The sequence below is a fragment of the Urocitellus parryii genome, chromosome 1 (genome assembly GCF_045843805.1).
Source record: "Urocitellus parryii isolate mUroPar1 chromosome 1, mUroPar1.hap1, whole genome shotgun sequence".
In the NCBI taxonomy this organism is placed as follows: Eukaryota; Metazoa; Chordata; class Mammalia; order Rodentia; family Sciuridae; genus Urocitellus; species Urocitellus parryii.
Genome location: NC_135531.1, coordinates 58,994,881 through 59,010,224, shown reverse-complemented (window position 1 = coordinate 59,010,224; position 15,344 = coordinate 58,994,881). Strand labels below are relative to the sequence as shown.

At 34.3% G+C, this 15,344-nt stretch overlaps 1 protein-coding gene across 1 annotated transcript; it reads left to right on the top strand.

Moving 5' to 3' along the window:
• The first annotated feature begins 53 nt into the window (after positions 1–53).
• Positions 54–14,040, top strand: Utp15 (UTP15 small subunit processome component). The gene is made up of 13 exons (XM_026393287.2): positions 54–194; positions 3,227–3,397; positions 4,620–4,712; positions 4,803–4,987; positions 5,327–5,505; positions 6,180–6,305; positions 7,924–8,056; positions 8,749–8,833; positions 9,689–9,838; positions 10,482–10,583; positions 10,736–10,869; positions 11,046–11,104; positions 11,732–14,040. Exons 2-13 carry the CDS (start codon positions 3,308–3,310, stop codon positions 11,947–11,949), a joined length of 1,554 nt encoding a protein of 517 aa, XP_026249072.2. The 5' UTR covers positions 54–194; positions 3,227–3,307; the 3' UTR covers positions 11,950–14,040.
• The last annotated feature ends 1,304 nt before the right edge of the window (positions 14,041–15,344 follow it).

The window sequence follows — 15,344 nt, the reverse complement described above, 5'->3', positions numbered from 1 at the left end:
TAAGTCTTCTGAGCATGCGCCGTTACGTCATCTTGACGCGACGTTCTCTTCTTGGTGTGTGCCGACTGGGCAGTGGGTGGCCGCGTGACTTTGCCCAGGTGGATTCAGAACGGTCCGGTGCTGGACGCTGGAGAAGTCAGAAAACTTATCCTTGGAAGTCGGGTACCTCGGAGGATCTTTGGGTCTCAGTGGAGGTAGGTGAAGGCGGCTCCTGTGAAGGTAACCCGAACTGTCATCAGGCCTCCCTGTGGTTTCTGGCATGCTCTGGAGATGGTTAAACTTCCTAACCGGCTTTTCAAGATCCCGGCAATGGAATTTAGACCCAGATTTTGCTGCGCTACAGTCACCTTCTTTCTTGTTCATTTATCAGCTTCCGGAATAATCCTCACCCTTTCAAGGCAGTAGGCAGAATTCCATCTTTCTTTGCTTAGAAGGTTCCCTCGGTTTCTAATGACCCCGTATTTCCTCTTCTGCACCGCCTTCTGCTTGTGCCTGTCGTAAGTGGCGAAGACGGGCTAATGTTATACTTTAATGCCCAGGTGCAATGATACACTCTTTCCATGTAGAATTAAAACTTTTATAAGGCGCTCTCAGTACCCTGGTCGTTACTCATAGCATTTTATTTGATAGCATTGTATTGCAGTAGTACTTGTTATTCATTTAGATCTTGACTTAGGCCGAATCATTCTCCTTCTCTTCATTTTCACACATTTTTTTGCCTCAGGTTCTTTGCACTGTGTCTCCCCGCCACCCACATCCCTGCTCTCCACTACTCCTCATTTTGTAATCTGTCAAACCACTGCTACAGCACTTCACTACTACTACTACTACTACTACTACTACTACTACTACTACTACTTCTACTACTACTACTACTACTACTACTTCTTCTTCTTCTTCTTCTTCTTCTTCTTCTTCTTCTTCTTCTTCTTCTTCTTCTTCTTCTTCTTTTTTAGAGAGAGAGAGAATTTTTATTTATTTTTTTTAGTTTTTCGGCGGGCACAACATCTTTCTTTGTATGTGGTGCTGAGGATCCAACTGGGTTGCACGCTCGCCAGGCGAGCGCGCTACCGCTTGAGCCACATCCCCAGCCCCGAGCACTTCACTTCTTTCCACTAAAACTTTAAACTATTTGTTGAAAGGGATAAGAAGTGGTACTCCTATTACTGTAATGAGAGGTAAAGAAGGGAGTCAGGGAGCAGATTTGTGTATTCAGAGATTCAAGAATACTTTTTATAGATGAGCATATGCAGTCCTTGATGTTGGAAGCACTGACTTTGAACTGGAATTAAACGAAATGTTATCCCTTGCCCCCCTAAAATCCTATTTTTCTTATTCTAAACAACAACAAAAAAATTGTGATGTTTATTTTGGGAGGATTGTTAGTAAAACTTTGGGACTTTTTTTTCTTACTTGCTATATAAATAACTATATAATATCCTTCCTTCAATTTTCCTTGTTGGCCCCTCCAAGCCTAAAATATTTACCATTTGGCCCTTTACAGAAAGTTTGTGAACTGGTTCACTGTAGCAGTGTTCATATTTTAAGACAGTACTTGTAATTTTAATTTTGTGTTTCCCCATAGAAATTTACCCAGTGCTTCCTTTCTCTTCTTCCAAAAACATTCTTTGAGCACTTAAAAAAAAATCTTTCAGATTCAAAATTTCAATTCAACTTAACAGGGAAAAGAGATCATTCCAATGCAATAGAATTATGTGCATAGACAGAAATATTCAGAGCTAAATAGGATACTAGAAGACAGGACCCCTCCTCAGAGGGCAGAATAGGTTTCCTGGAGAATGATCTGATTCTTATGTTGAGCCTTAAATATTAAATATTAAATAGCAGAGAGCACAAGTGACAAAGACATTGAGGCAAGAATGAGCATGATGTGTTAAGTGAACAGTTAATGATTGGTAATAACAAAAGATGAGGCTGGAAGGTAAGCTAGGGCCAAATCAGAGAGGACCTTACATTCTTGTTCCTTGTTCTTCCTGTTAAGGAGCTTGTACTTTATTTTCTGGATAGCATTGGGTTTTGTAAGCAAGGCCAGCTGCTTACAAATATTTGAAAATTTGAAATATGGATGGGGTTGAGGGAGGTCAAAGAGACCTTGGAACATTGTTGCATTATTTACACAGATGAGAAAACCTGAATTAGGGTAATGGAACTAGCGGTTAAGTGGACTTAAGGAAGTTTAAGAAAGATTTGGAAGATTAAAATCAGTAGATTTTGTTTACTATTAGGGTGTGAGGAGGATGACAAGTCAAATCTGACTCTAGATTCCTAGCTGCAGCCAATCACCAGCCAAATGAAGAATATTCACCTCTGTATTCCCAGTGCCTGAAACAGTGTCCTGCACTTTATAGGTGCTTGAATGAACAGTAAAGATTTTCTCCTTTAGGCATGAATTGCCATGTTTATCAAAATAGCCTTTAAAATATGTCATATCTATTTGTTTTGGTGTTACCAATGTCATATTTTGGGGCTTTTCAAAACAGATGAAGAATAGCATCACTGGAATCATTCATCTGATATGATAGAATTGAATCTCTTTTTTTGCCACTGAATAGTTCTGGAAAGATGTTTTAGCTTGATTAGGTTAAAGGTTTTAGTTCATTTTTATCTTATTTTGTCACTTTAACTTAGAATTGCCTTTTCTGTTTTTTTCCTACTGTTTAAACCTTTTAAAATTACATTATAAGCTTCTATATCAGAATATTACCTTTTCATTACATTGTAAGCCTTACAAAATTAAGCTTCTCCACTAGAATCATTAGCTTTGGTTTCCTTCTTGGCATTTTTAGACTTTCAGAAAGTCAAGTCTGGGGACTTTATTCTTAAAGATTAAACATCTTCTTAAGTTTCAAGAAAGTTTTGTATTTGTAGTTATAGTACATATTTCCTATGGTCAAACCTGAAGCCAGTGTGCTTCTTTCTGGTTTGACTACCAGAAGGCTGCACCAGATTTATTCCTAACTATTGCAAACTGGTCAGGTAGGTGTGAGAACATTTGTATACAGCCCTTACGTACAGCTGAATAGATGGTACAGTGTGGTAACCTGACCTATATTCTTCTTGTTTCCTTTAGATTATCTCTTCTGGGTTACAATTAAGTGGTTTATTGGTCTATAAACTTCCACATAGCCTTCTGAAAGAAAGCAGAGTAAAAATCATATCCATATGTTTATGAATAATGTGTGTTTTAAAATATTTTCTTTTTCAGAGTTAAGCAGAGTCACTATAATTATTTCTAACATCAACTCTAAATTATTGACCTTGGACAAGAGTGCAATTATATGAAATCATGGCTGGTTATAAACCTGTAGCTATTCAAACATATCCTATACTTGGTGAAAAAATCACCCAAGATACTCTGTACTGGAACAACTATAAGGTAAGTATGGGAGATAATGAGGGAGGAGGGGAATTATGTTTATTTATTTATGCATTTATACCCATTTTTTCCTGCATATGTTATGCTTTAGGTATACTGACAGACCATTAACTAAAAACAATCTATGAGAGGCTTATAGTTGGGTAGATAACATGACACCTATTTATATCTTGGAATTCTATAAAAAGTCTATATTACTTGATACGTACAAGGGCCTAACTCAGAATATATGACTAATCAATACCAAATGAAATAAATTTTAGAATTTATTTCATTATTATATGTGAGAAGTATTTTCTTTCTTTTTTAAATCTAAGTGCTGTGAAATTAGTTCTATATCTTCTAATAAGGTTTACAAGTGATTTTTTTTTTTTTTTAGATGGAAAAACTAAATAGGAAACTGAAAAAAGTTTGGAAGTGGGCAGTTTGTGGAAAAAAAATACAAATATACAGTAAATATATTAAATGGTCATGAGGGCTACTTGGAAATTAGTACACATTTGGAAGGCAATTTGACAGTATCTGTTATGATTTTTAAAATGCAGATGTCCTTTGGCTTTGTACTTTGATAACTTGAAACATAATCAATATACTCCCCAAGGTTTGTTTAAGTATATATGTATGTGTGTGTGTGTATATATATGCATATACATATATTATGTATATGTATCTTAACATTTATATGTATACATGCATACGTATGCATATTAGATGTAAACTTATCAAAGTATTATATGTAAGAATTCCTGAAAAACTTGTGTCTATTACTAGTCAGCTGCTATAATAAATTTTGGTATATCCTTATAATGAATAGTTAATCTGTTGTTTTCTATATGAAAGTTTGCTAAGATGGGTTATTTAGTGACAAAAAGCAAGGTATATAACTGCCTGCATAGTATGGTCATGTTTGTGTTAATTTTTAAAAAACTAAATGTATGCTGGTAAAGACTTTACTTTTTCTTTTCTGTTGGAAATTACAGCATATAGCAACTGAAGAGATGGTGGGGTGTAGCTTTCTAGCCATGTTTATTTAAGTTAGCAGCAACAAGAATAGTCTGGGTGATGGGATATTGCCCTTTTTTGATTCTTTTGTATTCGTAAAACCTGATAAACCTAATAAATGTTATTAAGAACAAACAAATTATCTGTAAGAAATTACATAATGCTTAAATAGGTTTTCCAGGTGTAATTCTGTTAATACTCTTCATTCTTTTTCATGAAGACCCCTGTTCAGATTAAGGAATTTGGTGCAGTGTCAAAAGTAGACTTTTCTCCCCAGCCTCCATATAACTATGCAGTCACATCTTCCTCAAGAGTAAGTACAATAATATTTTTTTTTTTTTTTTTTTTTTAGTTTACTATTGATCTTGAGCCCCTGGTAAAAATATTGTTTTTTATCTTATAGATTCACATTTATGGCCGATACTCCCAAGAACCTATAAAAACCTTTTCCCGTTTTAAAGACACAGCATATTGTGCTACTTTTCGACAAGATGGTAGATTGCTTGTGGCCGGCAGTGAAGATGGTGGAGTTCAGCTTTTTGATATAAGCGGCAGGGCTCCCCTCAGACAGTTTGAAGGCCATACAAAGTAAGAGACAGTGGTTTTTATGTTTTTGTTTTATTTGTTGAAGCAAAACAATAGCTTCAGCATTTAAAATACTCATTTTCATTAAGCAGCTAAGTAGAATTATTAACATACTACAAAATGCAATTTTAAGACTGTTGTTCAATATTCTTATTAACTTTATAGTGTAGTGGTATTACCATTTTTAAATTGGCTTGTGGCAAATACCTGTTTTAAAAGATTTTTTTTTCTCTCATGATTTCTTTCTATAAATATTCTCTGAAAAAGGAATGTTTTCTGTTTGAAGGTATAATAAATATAATTTTTTCTTGCTTTTTAATATACTGGCTCTTGTTCTTTCAGAGCAGTTCATACAGTAGATTTTACAGCTGACAAATACCATGTGGTCTCTGGGGCTGATGATTATACAGTTAAATTATGGGATATTCCAAACTCAAAAGAAATTCTGACATTCAAAGAACATTCTGATTATGTACGATGTGGATGTGCTAGCAAACTGAACCCAGATCTCTTTGTAACAGGTTGGTGAACTCTTTGCATTTTATTGCTATGGGATTCTTTTGGGATAGAGAGGTTTAACTTTTTTTTTTTTTTAAATAGGACTGGGGGGTATAGCTCAGTGGTAGAGTGCTTGCCTAGCATGTGTGAGGCCCTGGGTTCAATTCCCAGCATTGGGGAAAAAACATTAAAAAGGATTTTTTAAATTAATTATATAATTATTTTTTCTTTTTTTCCTTTTAGTGGTTGTTCTGTTGTCCTCTAAATGTGTTTAGAAATATCAGGCTGTCTTGAAAACATAGGCTATCAAAACTGTCATGGGTTTAGTCTCCTGTTATTCAGAGAACTTCTAGCAGCCAAGACACTGTAGTGTTTTTACATGCAGTTCAGTTTTTAAGGGATTCTGTATAAAGATACCCAGATGATTCCACAGTGACAGTAGTCTGAAGATAGGAATAATTTAAGATAAGACCTGGTTAACTACTATGTAGAAATATATACTGCTTCTTCAGAAACAATAAGTCGTAGCAGAGGATTTAGAAATATTGTGTCGGGTTAATATATGTAGGCTTTTTTAAAAAAATTCCATCTAAAGTTTATCTCCTTTGAAAATTTATGTCTGGACACACATATACTTGTGTAGTTTTTATTTTTTTAGATGGTAAAACACACATAATACAAAAAATTGATATTTTAGGGTCATATGATCATACTGTGAAGATGTTTGATGCGCGAACAAATAAGAGTGTTCTCTCTGTGGAGCATGGGCAGCCAGTGGAGAGTGTCCTGCTTTTCCCCTCTGGAGGTCTTCTGGTGTCTTCAGGTATCTCTTTTAGCTCTCATCAGTATTGTTCTTGAATCAAACTTTTCTTTATCAATTGTTATTTATAATTTTTTAGTTTGTATTTGGATTACATATCTAAGTTTTTGCTTAAACAGTTGATAAGTGGGACAGGCAAATAGCTATTTATTGAAAGCGTAGTTGAGCCAAGCACTGTGCTGTTATATACAAATTATTTCTAATGCCTTCCAAAAGTCCTATAGGATTGTTAGTTTTCTCACTGCTTTACAACCAAGGAGATAAATGAAAATTTCAACTAATTGTCCGAGGCAAAATGATATGTGGCAGTTCCAAAATTCCAGAATTGAAAACTCTTATTATGCATTTAACTCTGTGTCATTTGACCCCAGAAATCTATTGGGTGCTCCTTTTGTTATTCCTGCATAAGAGATTTATAGCAGCTTTTGAAAACAGGATCTTTTAGATCTAGAATCAGGCTTGTTACTTTTTATGTATCTCTATTGATAAAATGTTCTTACCCAGTAGTCGTTGATAGTGCTGGAGGAGGAGCTAATGTGGAGTCAGGCATTTTCTTCAAATTGGGGCAGAAGATTTTTTTGATTAGTCCATTTTTATGATGATAATAGAAGAAGTAATTTGACTTTTATTCATTTCTTAACAAAGCAGAAATCTGTCAGCAGCATTGCCACACACCTATAATCCCAGTGGCTTGGGAGGCTGAGGCAGGAGAATTGCGGGTTCAAAACCAGCTTAAGCAACTTAGAGAGGCCCTAAGCAACTTAGCAACTCTATGTCTAAATAAAATATAAAAAGGGATGGGGATGTGGCTCAGTGGTAAATTGCCCCTGGGTTCAATTCCTGGTACCAAAAAAAAAAAAAAAAAAAAAATTGAAAAAGTGTTCACATAGAAGAATGTACAGGTAGTATGGATACTTCATAGCATACACATGGTAGTGTGTGCACCCATTCTTTTTGGCTTATCCTGTTTTATATTCTTTTTTCCTAGTACCTGTTTTTGTTTTAGTTTTTTTTTTAAAAGCAATAAGTTGACACCATTGTCAGATGTATCTATTTTTCTTGTTATTTTGAGAAATAGAAATAAGGCCAGGTTGAACAGGAGAATGAAAACCTATATGCTTATCTGCACTGTGCCATTGTCACTAGCTAGTTGTGTGACCTTGGGCAGTCACTTAATGTCTCTAGACTTGGAAAATAAGAGATTGGACTAGATCATTAGTTTCAAACTGTGATTCCTTTCATAAACTGCTACATTGAAGTAGGAAGGTAGGGATTGTGGATTGAATTGCAGCCCTGTTTCCCCAAATGATACAAAAGCTTCATTCCCCCATCCCTTTTTCTATTTTCTCTACTAGATTTTTTTTCTTGACATTTTGTTGAAAAAAGATACTGAATTTAAAATGTTCTTAAGCATCTGGACAGTTCTGTAAGGTGGGAAGTGTTATTATTTAGTCACATACTTCGTGGGTTGGGGAGCCAGGATTTAAACCAGGCAGTGTGGCTCTGGAACCTCTCACTCCACCTCTACCCTAAGGAATGTCTAGTGAAGGATGTTTTTCAGCTCCTTAAAATGTTGTTGATGTGGGTAGAATATCAAACTCATGACTATTTCTTTTTATAGGAGGTCGCTATGTTAAAGTTTGGGACATGTTAAAAGGACAGTTGCTCGTGTCTTTGAAAAATCATCACAAAACTGTCACATGTTTATGTCTGAGCAGCTCTGGACAGAGGTTACTCTCAGGCTCACTGGATAGGTTGGCATTTTAATTTTCTTGTTTATCTTTATTAATTTACAAGTATTTATTGCTTGAGAAAATAAAGTATTTTAGCAATATTTGTGGTAAATAAATAAATACATTAATCTTTTAAAATAATCTATAGTTTCTTTTAAAATCATTATACAATTATATATTTTGAAGTTTTTTATTATGAATATGTATATTATTCTAGATGTTTAAAATTTAAAGCTTCATGTGAACATTTCTATCATTGATATCCAAATATTACTATTTTAAATAGATATTTACTATTCCATTTATTAATGTTCTAAAACTGTGCTTCACACAAGCAGCCCTCACAACATGATTCTCTGACCCCAAATATCTGTAATACAGAGGTTGTAAAACTGTTCTGTTCTTTTGACTTGCAGTGGACATTCATGGATTCCTTTTTTTTTTTTTTAACTTGCAGGTTTTATCTTTAAATGACAGTGGTTCATGGTCTACCCTTTGGTTTCTATTTTAAGTGGCTAATCAAAGTCTTTATTCATGTATGGCCAGTGCTGAAATGTAGCTCATTTTTTAAAGGGATTCAGTGAAGAATTGTTTTTCTAAACTGTTATATAAATTTTAATGTTCATATATTGAGTTTTCCAATAGATGAATTGAAATGGAAAAATGCATTTTATACTCAAGATGATTTTTGACAATTCTTTCTTTTTTATTAGGAAGGTGAAAGTATATAGCACGACTTCCTACAAAGTAGTCCACAGTTTTGATTATGCAGCTTCAATTTTAAGTCTTGCACTTGCAGTAAGTACTTTTAGCTTTTATTAAAAGCTGTCACTAACCTTGTCTGTTAAATGAAAATACGATGGAATTTTAGGGTTTATCTTTGGATTAGAATAAACCACATTAGCTCTTAAGTTCTAGAATATGAGTTGTCCTAATAACTTAGCATCAATTTAGATTTAGGTTCCAATGACTCCTGTAGTAAGTACAGTGCTGTGGGCATTATTAACATCAGGGATTAAACCTAGAAAGTTGATAAATCTCTCTTCAACACATTTAACTCAAGGGTATTACGGTACTTTAGAAAGGCAATTTTGGCTCTATGTGTGTACACACACACACACACACACACACACACACACACCATGAAGTGAGAAAGGAGCAGCAAAACGAATATTTCCTTTCTTTGTTGACTGTTTTTTCTGGAATGTCCGTTATCAGGTTTCTAAGGAGCCACATTTGGGCTGGAATATGTTTGAATACATTATATAAAAATCTGAATTGGGAGCAGAAAAGCTAATTAAAAACTATTTTGGAAAGCAGTTCTGTGAAAAGTCATGCCACCGTGTAATCCTTTTTCTAATCAGAGAATGCAGAAAAATTATTTTGCATCTTTTCTAAGATGCCATTAACTGTGTCTTATTATATATACTTTGCCAGTGATATTTTACAAGTATAATAAGTTCCATCAACGTAATGGTGTCCTAGAGGAAAAAATGATTTTGCTTTTAACATTTTGCATAGATCATTGTTAGTTATAGTTTCTATGTCTGAATGATGCTGTTGATGATAGAGTGCATAAGTAGCAAACATGGTATAAAGGTGCTATAAAATTATTACACTGAAATAGACTAATGTATTTCTAATTGCTATTAGCATGAAGATGAGACAATAGTTGTAGGAATGACCAATGGAATATTGAGTGTTAAACATCGGAAGTCTGAAGCAAAGAAAGATCCTCTTCCAAGAAGAAGAAGGCCTGCATATAGAACCTTTATTAAAGGAAAAAATTACATGAAACAACGGGTAATTATATATTTCTCATATCTTTTAAAAGGTGACATTTCTTAAAGTAGCCAATTTCATCCCTGCCTATTACTAGAAAGTGTAGTTTGCGTGGTATTTAACTTTATTTTGCTTTTGGCTTTATTAGAATTGGCTCCAGATTGCTATATTGGGAACATTATTGAATAATTATTGAGTATAATAATGGGGAACAAAGGCTAGTTTATTTAATATTCTGAGCCATAACATAATAACGATACAGTGCATCACCGTGTTCAAAACACTGTCTTTAACACACTGTCTGATTTGCTTTTCTAAATGACTCCTGCCAATAATGTCTCTATTTGGCATCTGAGAAGATTGAAATACACAAAGCTTTGATTGATTCAGTATTCCATTACTGGTATCCAGAGATGTTAGAACTAGATCTTAATATCTCTGATTCTCGTTTTATTATTCTGCCTGCCATGTAAAGAGGATTGAGAAAGTTGTAAGTAGAAAATCATAAAAGAGTAAGAACACATTGATTGACAAATCATTATGGACATATGAACATTATCTGACATAGTGTAAAGGCACCTGATTAAAAAAAATCATTATTTCATTGTGAAAAAGTTTGTTTTGAATGGAACTTGGTATATGCTGATTTTCTTCCTCCATACAGGATGATATTTTGATCAATAGGCCAACAAAGAAACACCTAGAATTGTATGACAGGGATCTGAAAAATTTTAGGATCTCTAAGGCACTTGACAGAGTCCTTGAGGTGAGTAAGGGGCATTTTTTTTTTTTTTAATCATTTTAGTATTTGGTTTGTGTATTACCATGACTTGGAATTGTGGAAGTAGAAGAAACTTGGTGATTTAGCAAGGTGATTTTTTTTTTTTAACCCCATTTTTTCTCCTCATGTTTTTCTAGCCTAGTTGTGTAATAAAGACTCCTGAGGTTACAGTTTCCATCATAAAAGAACTAAATCGAAGAGGAGTCCTTGCAAATGCCCTTGCAGGTCGGGATGAAAAGGAAATTAGTCGTGTTCTTAATTTTTTGATAAGGTATGTTTTATGTTTATGAAACATTTGTATGTTTCATCAAAATCCTTCTTTAACACCTAATGAGAGACATTTATTTTTAGTTTGATCTTTGTGAGAAACTGGTAGAACAATTAAATCTGCTTTAGGGAGTTTTTAAAAGTTTGGAGGTTTCATTAAATAGAAGTTTTGCTTTGTAGGAATTTGTCTCAACCAAGATTTGCCCCTGTTTTGATCAATGCTGCTGAAATAATTATTGGTAAGTGTTGTTAAAACTTAAAAATCCTAACATAGTTGTATAAGTAGAGGTGTTGGGTTGGGGGTATAGCTCAGTGGTAGCATGCTTGCCTAACATGTGCAAGGTTCTGTGTTTGATCCCAGCACTACCTACCCCTCCCACCTCCAAAAAAAAGTAGAGGCATCATGATCAAATAAAAATTTAGAAATCCGAAGCAATTTTAGTTGTTTTGCTTTTTATCAGTTGTCCAATAAGGATTTTCATGAAGAAGACAAAATATCAATAATATATCATTGCAGTTCAAAATGGAGTAAAGTTCACAGCGGCATGACTTAGAATTGACAGGATTAGGGTTATTAAAATTAAAAAGAAATGTTTCCATAAACATCTGAAATGACCATGACTATTTTTTAATGGGAAAATGAAAATGAGACTACTGCTTTGTCGTTTCTATAATTATGTTTTTATGAAATGCATTTATTTAGATGAATTATTATGCTTTCTGTATATCATGAATTGATTATAAAATAAGTACAGATTTTTTTCAGTGTTTTTGTATTTAATATTTTAATACTTTTCTAACACTTGATTTTTACTTATTATATATAGAAAGCTGTTTCTAGTTTATGTGTTTCCTTCTCTTTTTAGATATATATCTGCCTGTGATTGGTCAGTCACCTGTAGTTGATAAAAAGTTTATATTACTTCAAGGACTTGTAGAAAAAGAGATTGATTACCAAAGAGAGCTCCTAGAAACCTTGGGAATGATGGACATGCTTTTTGCTACCATGACAAGGCAAGAAAGCTCTTCTTTGTTGGAACATACATCTGTTGAATTTCCAGACAAGAAGAAGACAGCATCGTAGTGTTGTCTTAATAGGACAAAGAAGAACTTCTAACTTTGGATAGATTTGACTCTAATAACTATTGGAAAGAAAATGTCTTGCTATATTAAAAAGACTACACAGAAGCAACTTTATAGAAGAGACTGGAATAATTATGATTGGAAAATAAGTACCTTTTCTAATACATGGTTTTCCATGTAAGAAATGATTTTATGGCATCGTCAGCTAGAAGATCTCATTTATCTTGGTCGAAGTGTTGGTCTACCTTGGATGAGTTGATACCGACTTTAATAAGCAATGTTTTGTGTCAGCCTTTGGGTAGGCATTCACATAAGAGTTCAAATATGAATCCTTTCTGGAGAAGTTCCAACTGGGAATCCTGCCAAATGAACAGAGCTTTTTTTTTTTTTTTTTTCTTTTTTTCTTCTAGCCTTGAAACAACAAAAACACATGGCAACAACATTATAACTCCACTGTAATCAGTGCCCTTGGGGTTTTGGGGCCCTTGCCCCCACTTGGTGGCCCTCTGCCACCGCTCCCTTGTTATCATCACTGTTTTAGATCACGTGCTCTGTCTGAGCTGGTCTGGGAACTGTGTCTGTTCCAAGTGTGACAGATTGCTGGTCAGCCCTGAATAGTTCATATTGGACAAGTGTTCAGAGGATGATAAGGCAGATTTGATGCCTAAAAATTATGCTCTCCAGCCCAGGTTTTTCTTTTTATTTAGTCTCAACTATTCTTACTAGAATAGTAAGGTCTACAGATAGACCGTATTGGACTGCATTTCCCCCCTTTCCTTTAATATGTGGGCTTTCCACCAAGTTTAGGTCAGGAGAAAGATAAAATTTGTCACTTCTTTTGTAATAAAATGGCCTTTCAGCCTAATATGTACATGTTTGTATCTTATTTTATAGCTACCTGTCCCTCTCAAAACTCTTCTCTGATCTAAGAATTTATTTTTTCTGTTCTTAATAATTACCTTGTGGTTCGGAACCTCAAACCAGAGCAGCTTACTTTGAAAAATAGTTTTTGAAAGCTTAATGTAAATTACATTTTTATTAAAGAGATTCTTATTTTCTTATTGGCTTTTTGGTAAGTACCAATTCCTGATGGATAATGTCTAGTAACTCCTAGCACACAGTTCACAATTGCTACCTCTCCCACCTTCCCCCAATTTCTACCAACCTCAGTTAGTAATGTGTATAGTAATGATGTCTTGAGCTAGAAGAATCTTTAGAGAAAGATTTTATTATGGGAATCTCTCATAATTTTGGTTTTGTAAATTCAGGTTTTCATAAAATGGAAAAAAGTGGGCTAATGTGTTCTAGTACGGCCATAAGCACAAATGTAAGGTATAGTTTCCCTTTTGTGAATTGTATAAGCAATCAGGCAGCACAATGGCTTGTAAGAAACCAGGAGTTTGCTTCCCTGAGTAATTATGAGATTAATCAAGATCAGAAGCTGTGTTTTCAGGTTGAAAAGGATTAATTTATTTAAATAAAATTTCTTTTTAAAAGCTTTTTTTAACATTAAAAAACTTTGTAAGCATGCTGATAATTAACGTACTAGAGTTGAAATTCTAACGAACTGTGGCTGCTATCAGTTGTGAAACATCGGAGTTTTTTGTAGTTATTTCATGTGGTTCTCACCACAGCCATCCAAGTCATCAATATTTTTAAGTTCAATTGTTTTTATATTCATGGGGATAAATATGCTACTTGAAGTATTTTAGCCTAATTGTCATGGTATAATATGTAACGTTGGCTTTAAGATTTTAATTTAAAATGCCTAACAGATTTTTGTGATTTTTAGTTGGAAGATATTTTTAAATGTTACTAAGTCTGCAAAAATACTGAAATGTTTTGAAGAACTTAGAAGGTCATTATATGTTTAACTTAATATGTTTGTAAGAGTTAAACACTTGAGAAGGTTTTGCTTGTTGGGTCAAGCAGTGGAAGTCCTGTTTAAAAGAGAATCAGATTCTTAAATCTAAATATTTTTTAATTGTATAAAGGAATTTGTAAGTGGAACAGTTAGAAGAAATTTACTTTGTGCAACTTAAATGAATAATTCCAAGCAATAGGAAAGGGGTCACTTGAAAGTAATCATTAAAATGAGGTTTTCCAAATGGAATATTTCTAAGTTATACTTAAAAATGCTTAAGGAAAATTTTGAAATGCCTTACTTTAACAAGTAATTATAAATAGCCTTATTTCTTAGACATTGAAAAATACTCACTGGTAGGTAGATGGCTACATGCCTGTTCCCTTGGCCATTGTTAACTGTAACAGTTGCACCTGACTCTTCAAAGACTTTGTTCTGTTTCAGAGCCATTCTCCACTTCTTTTTTCTATGGATGTTTCTTCCTTAACTGTATTTAATTCTGTTTAATTGCCTTCTCAGTGTCCATTCATATGGTTCAAACCCCTGACAGTTCTTTATTCTGACCTGTGAGAGTGTGGGCACAGTAATTCCTGCTGGGGCATATCACAGATGTATTTTCAGGTTACTTATAGCTTGGCACAGACTTAACATCTTGAGCCATCTCCACTCAGTTTTTCTAGGGTCTTTCCCTACCTAGGCCCAAATTTTTCTAACTCTTACTTGTTCTGTCTAACATAGTAGCCACTAGCCATAGCTGGCTATTTAAAATTAAAATTTATTGAAGCTTAAAGATTCCGGTCCTCAGTCATACTTGTCACATTTTAAGTGCTCTACAGCTACAAATGTCTAGGGGTAACCATATTGGACAGCACAGATATAGAACAGTTTGATCACCACAGAAGACTGTCTTAGAGATCCTTAGACCTTTGGCTCCTGAGAGATCTCTTCCTGTTGAGGGCCCATGTCCACTTCTTTGACTTGGTCTGAAGCACTTACTTGGTAGCCACTTGATCTGCCAACCTGCCTAACCCCTGGGTTTGATCCTTCCTGGATGTATTTTAGAGTTCTCCAGAAAAAACAAAACTAATAGGATATATATATATATATATATATATATATATATATATATATATATATATATAAAATATGTTATATAATATGTATCATTTGTATCTTTCTGTAAGAGGAAATTAATTAGAATTGATTCATGCAATTCTGGAGGCTGAGAAGTCTCACAGTAAGTTGTCTGAAACTGAAGAACCATGAAAGCTGGTAAAGGGGCTCAGTCTTAAGTCCAAAGGACCCAGAACCAGTGTTAGGGTTTAGATATGCTGTGTCCCCCAAGAGTTCATATGTGAGACAATGGGGAGGTTTCAGATGTAAAATGAGTAAAATTATGAGAGCCCTAACCTAATCAGTGGATTAATTCACTGATACAGATTGACTGGGTGGTAACTGTAGGCAGAGAGGGTGTGGCTGGAGGTAGTAAGTCACTGGGGATGTGCCTCTGGAGGTTATATTTTGTCCCTTGT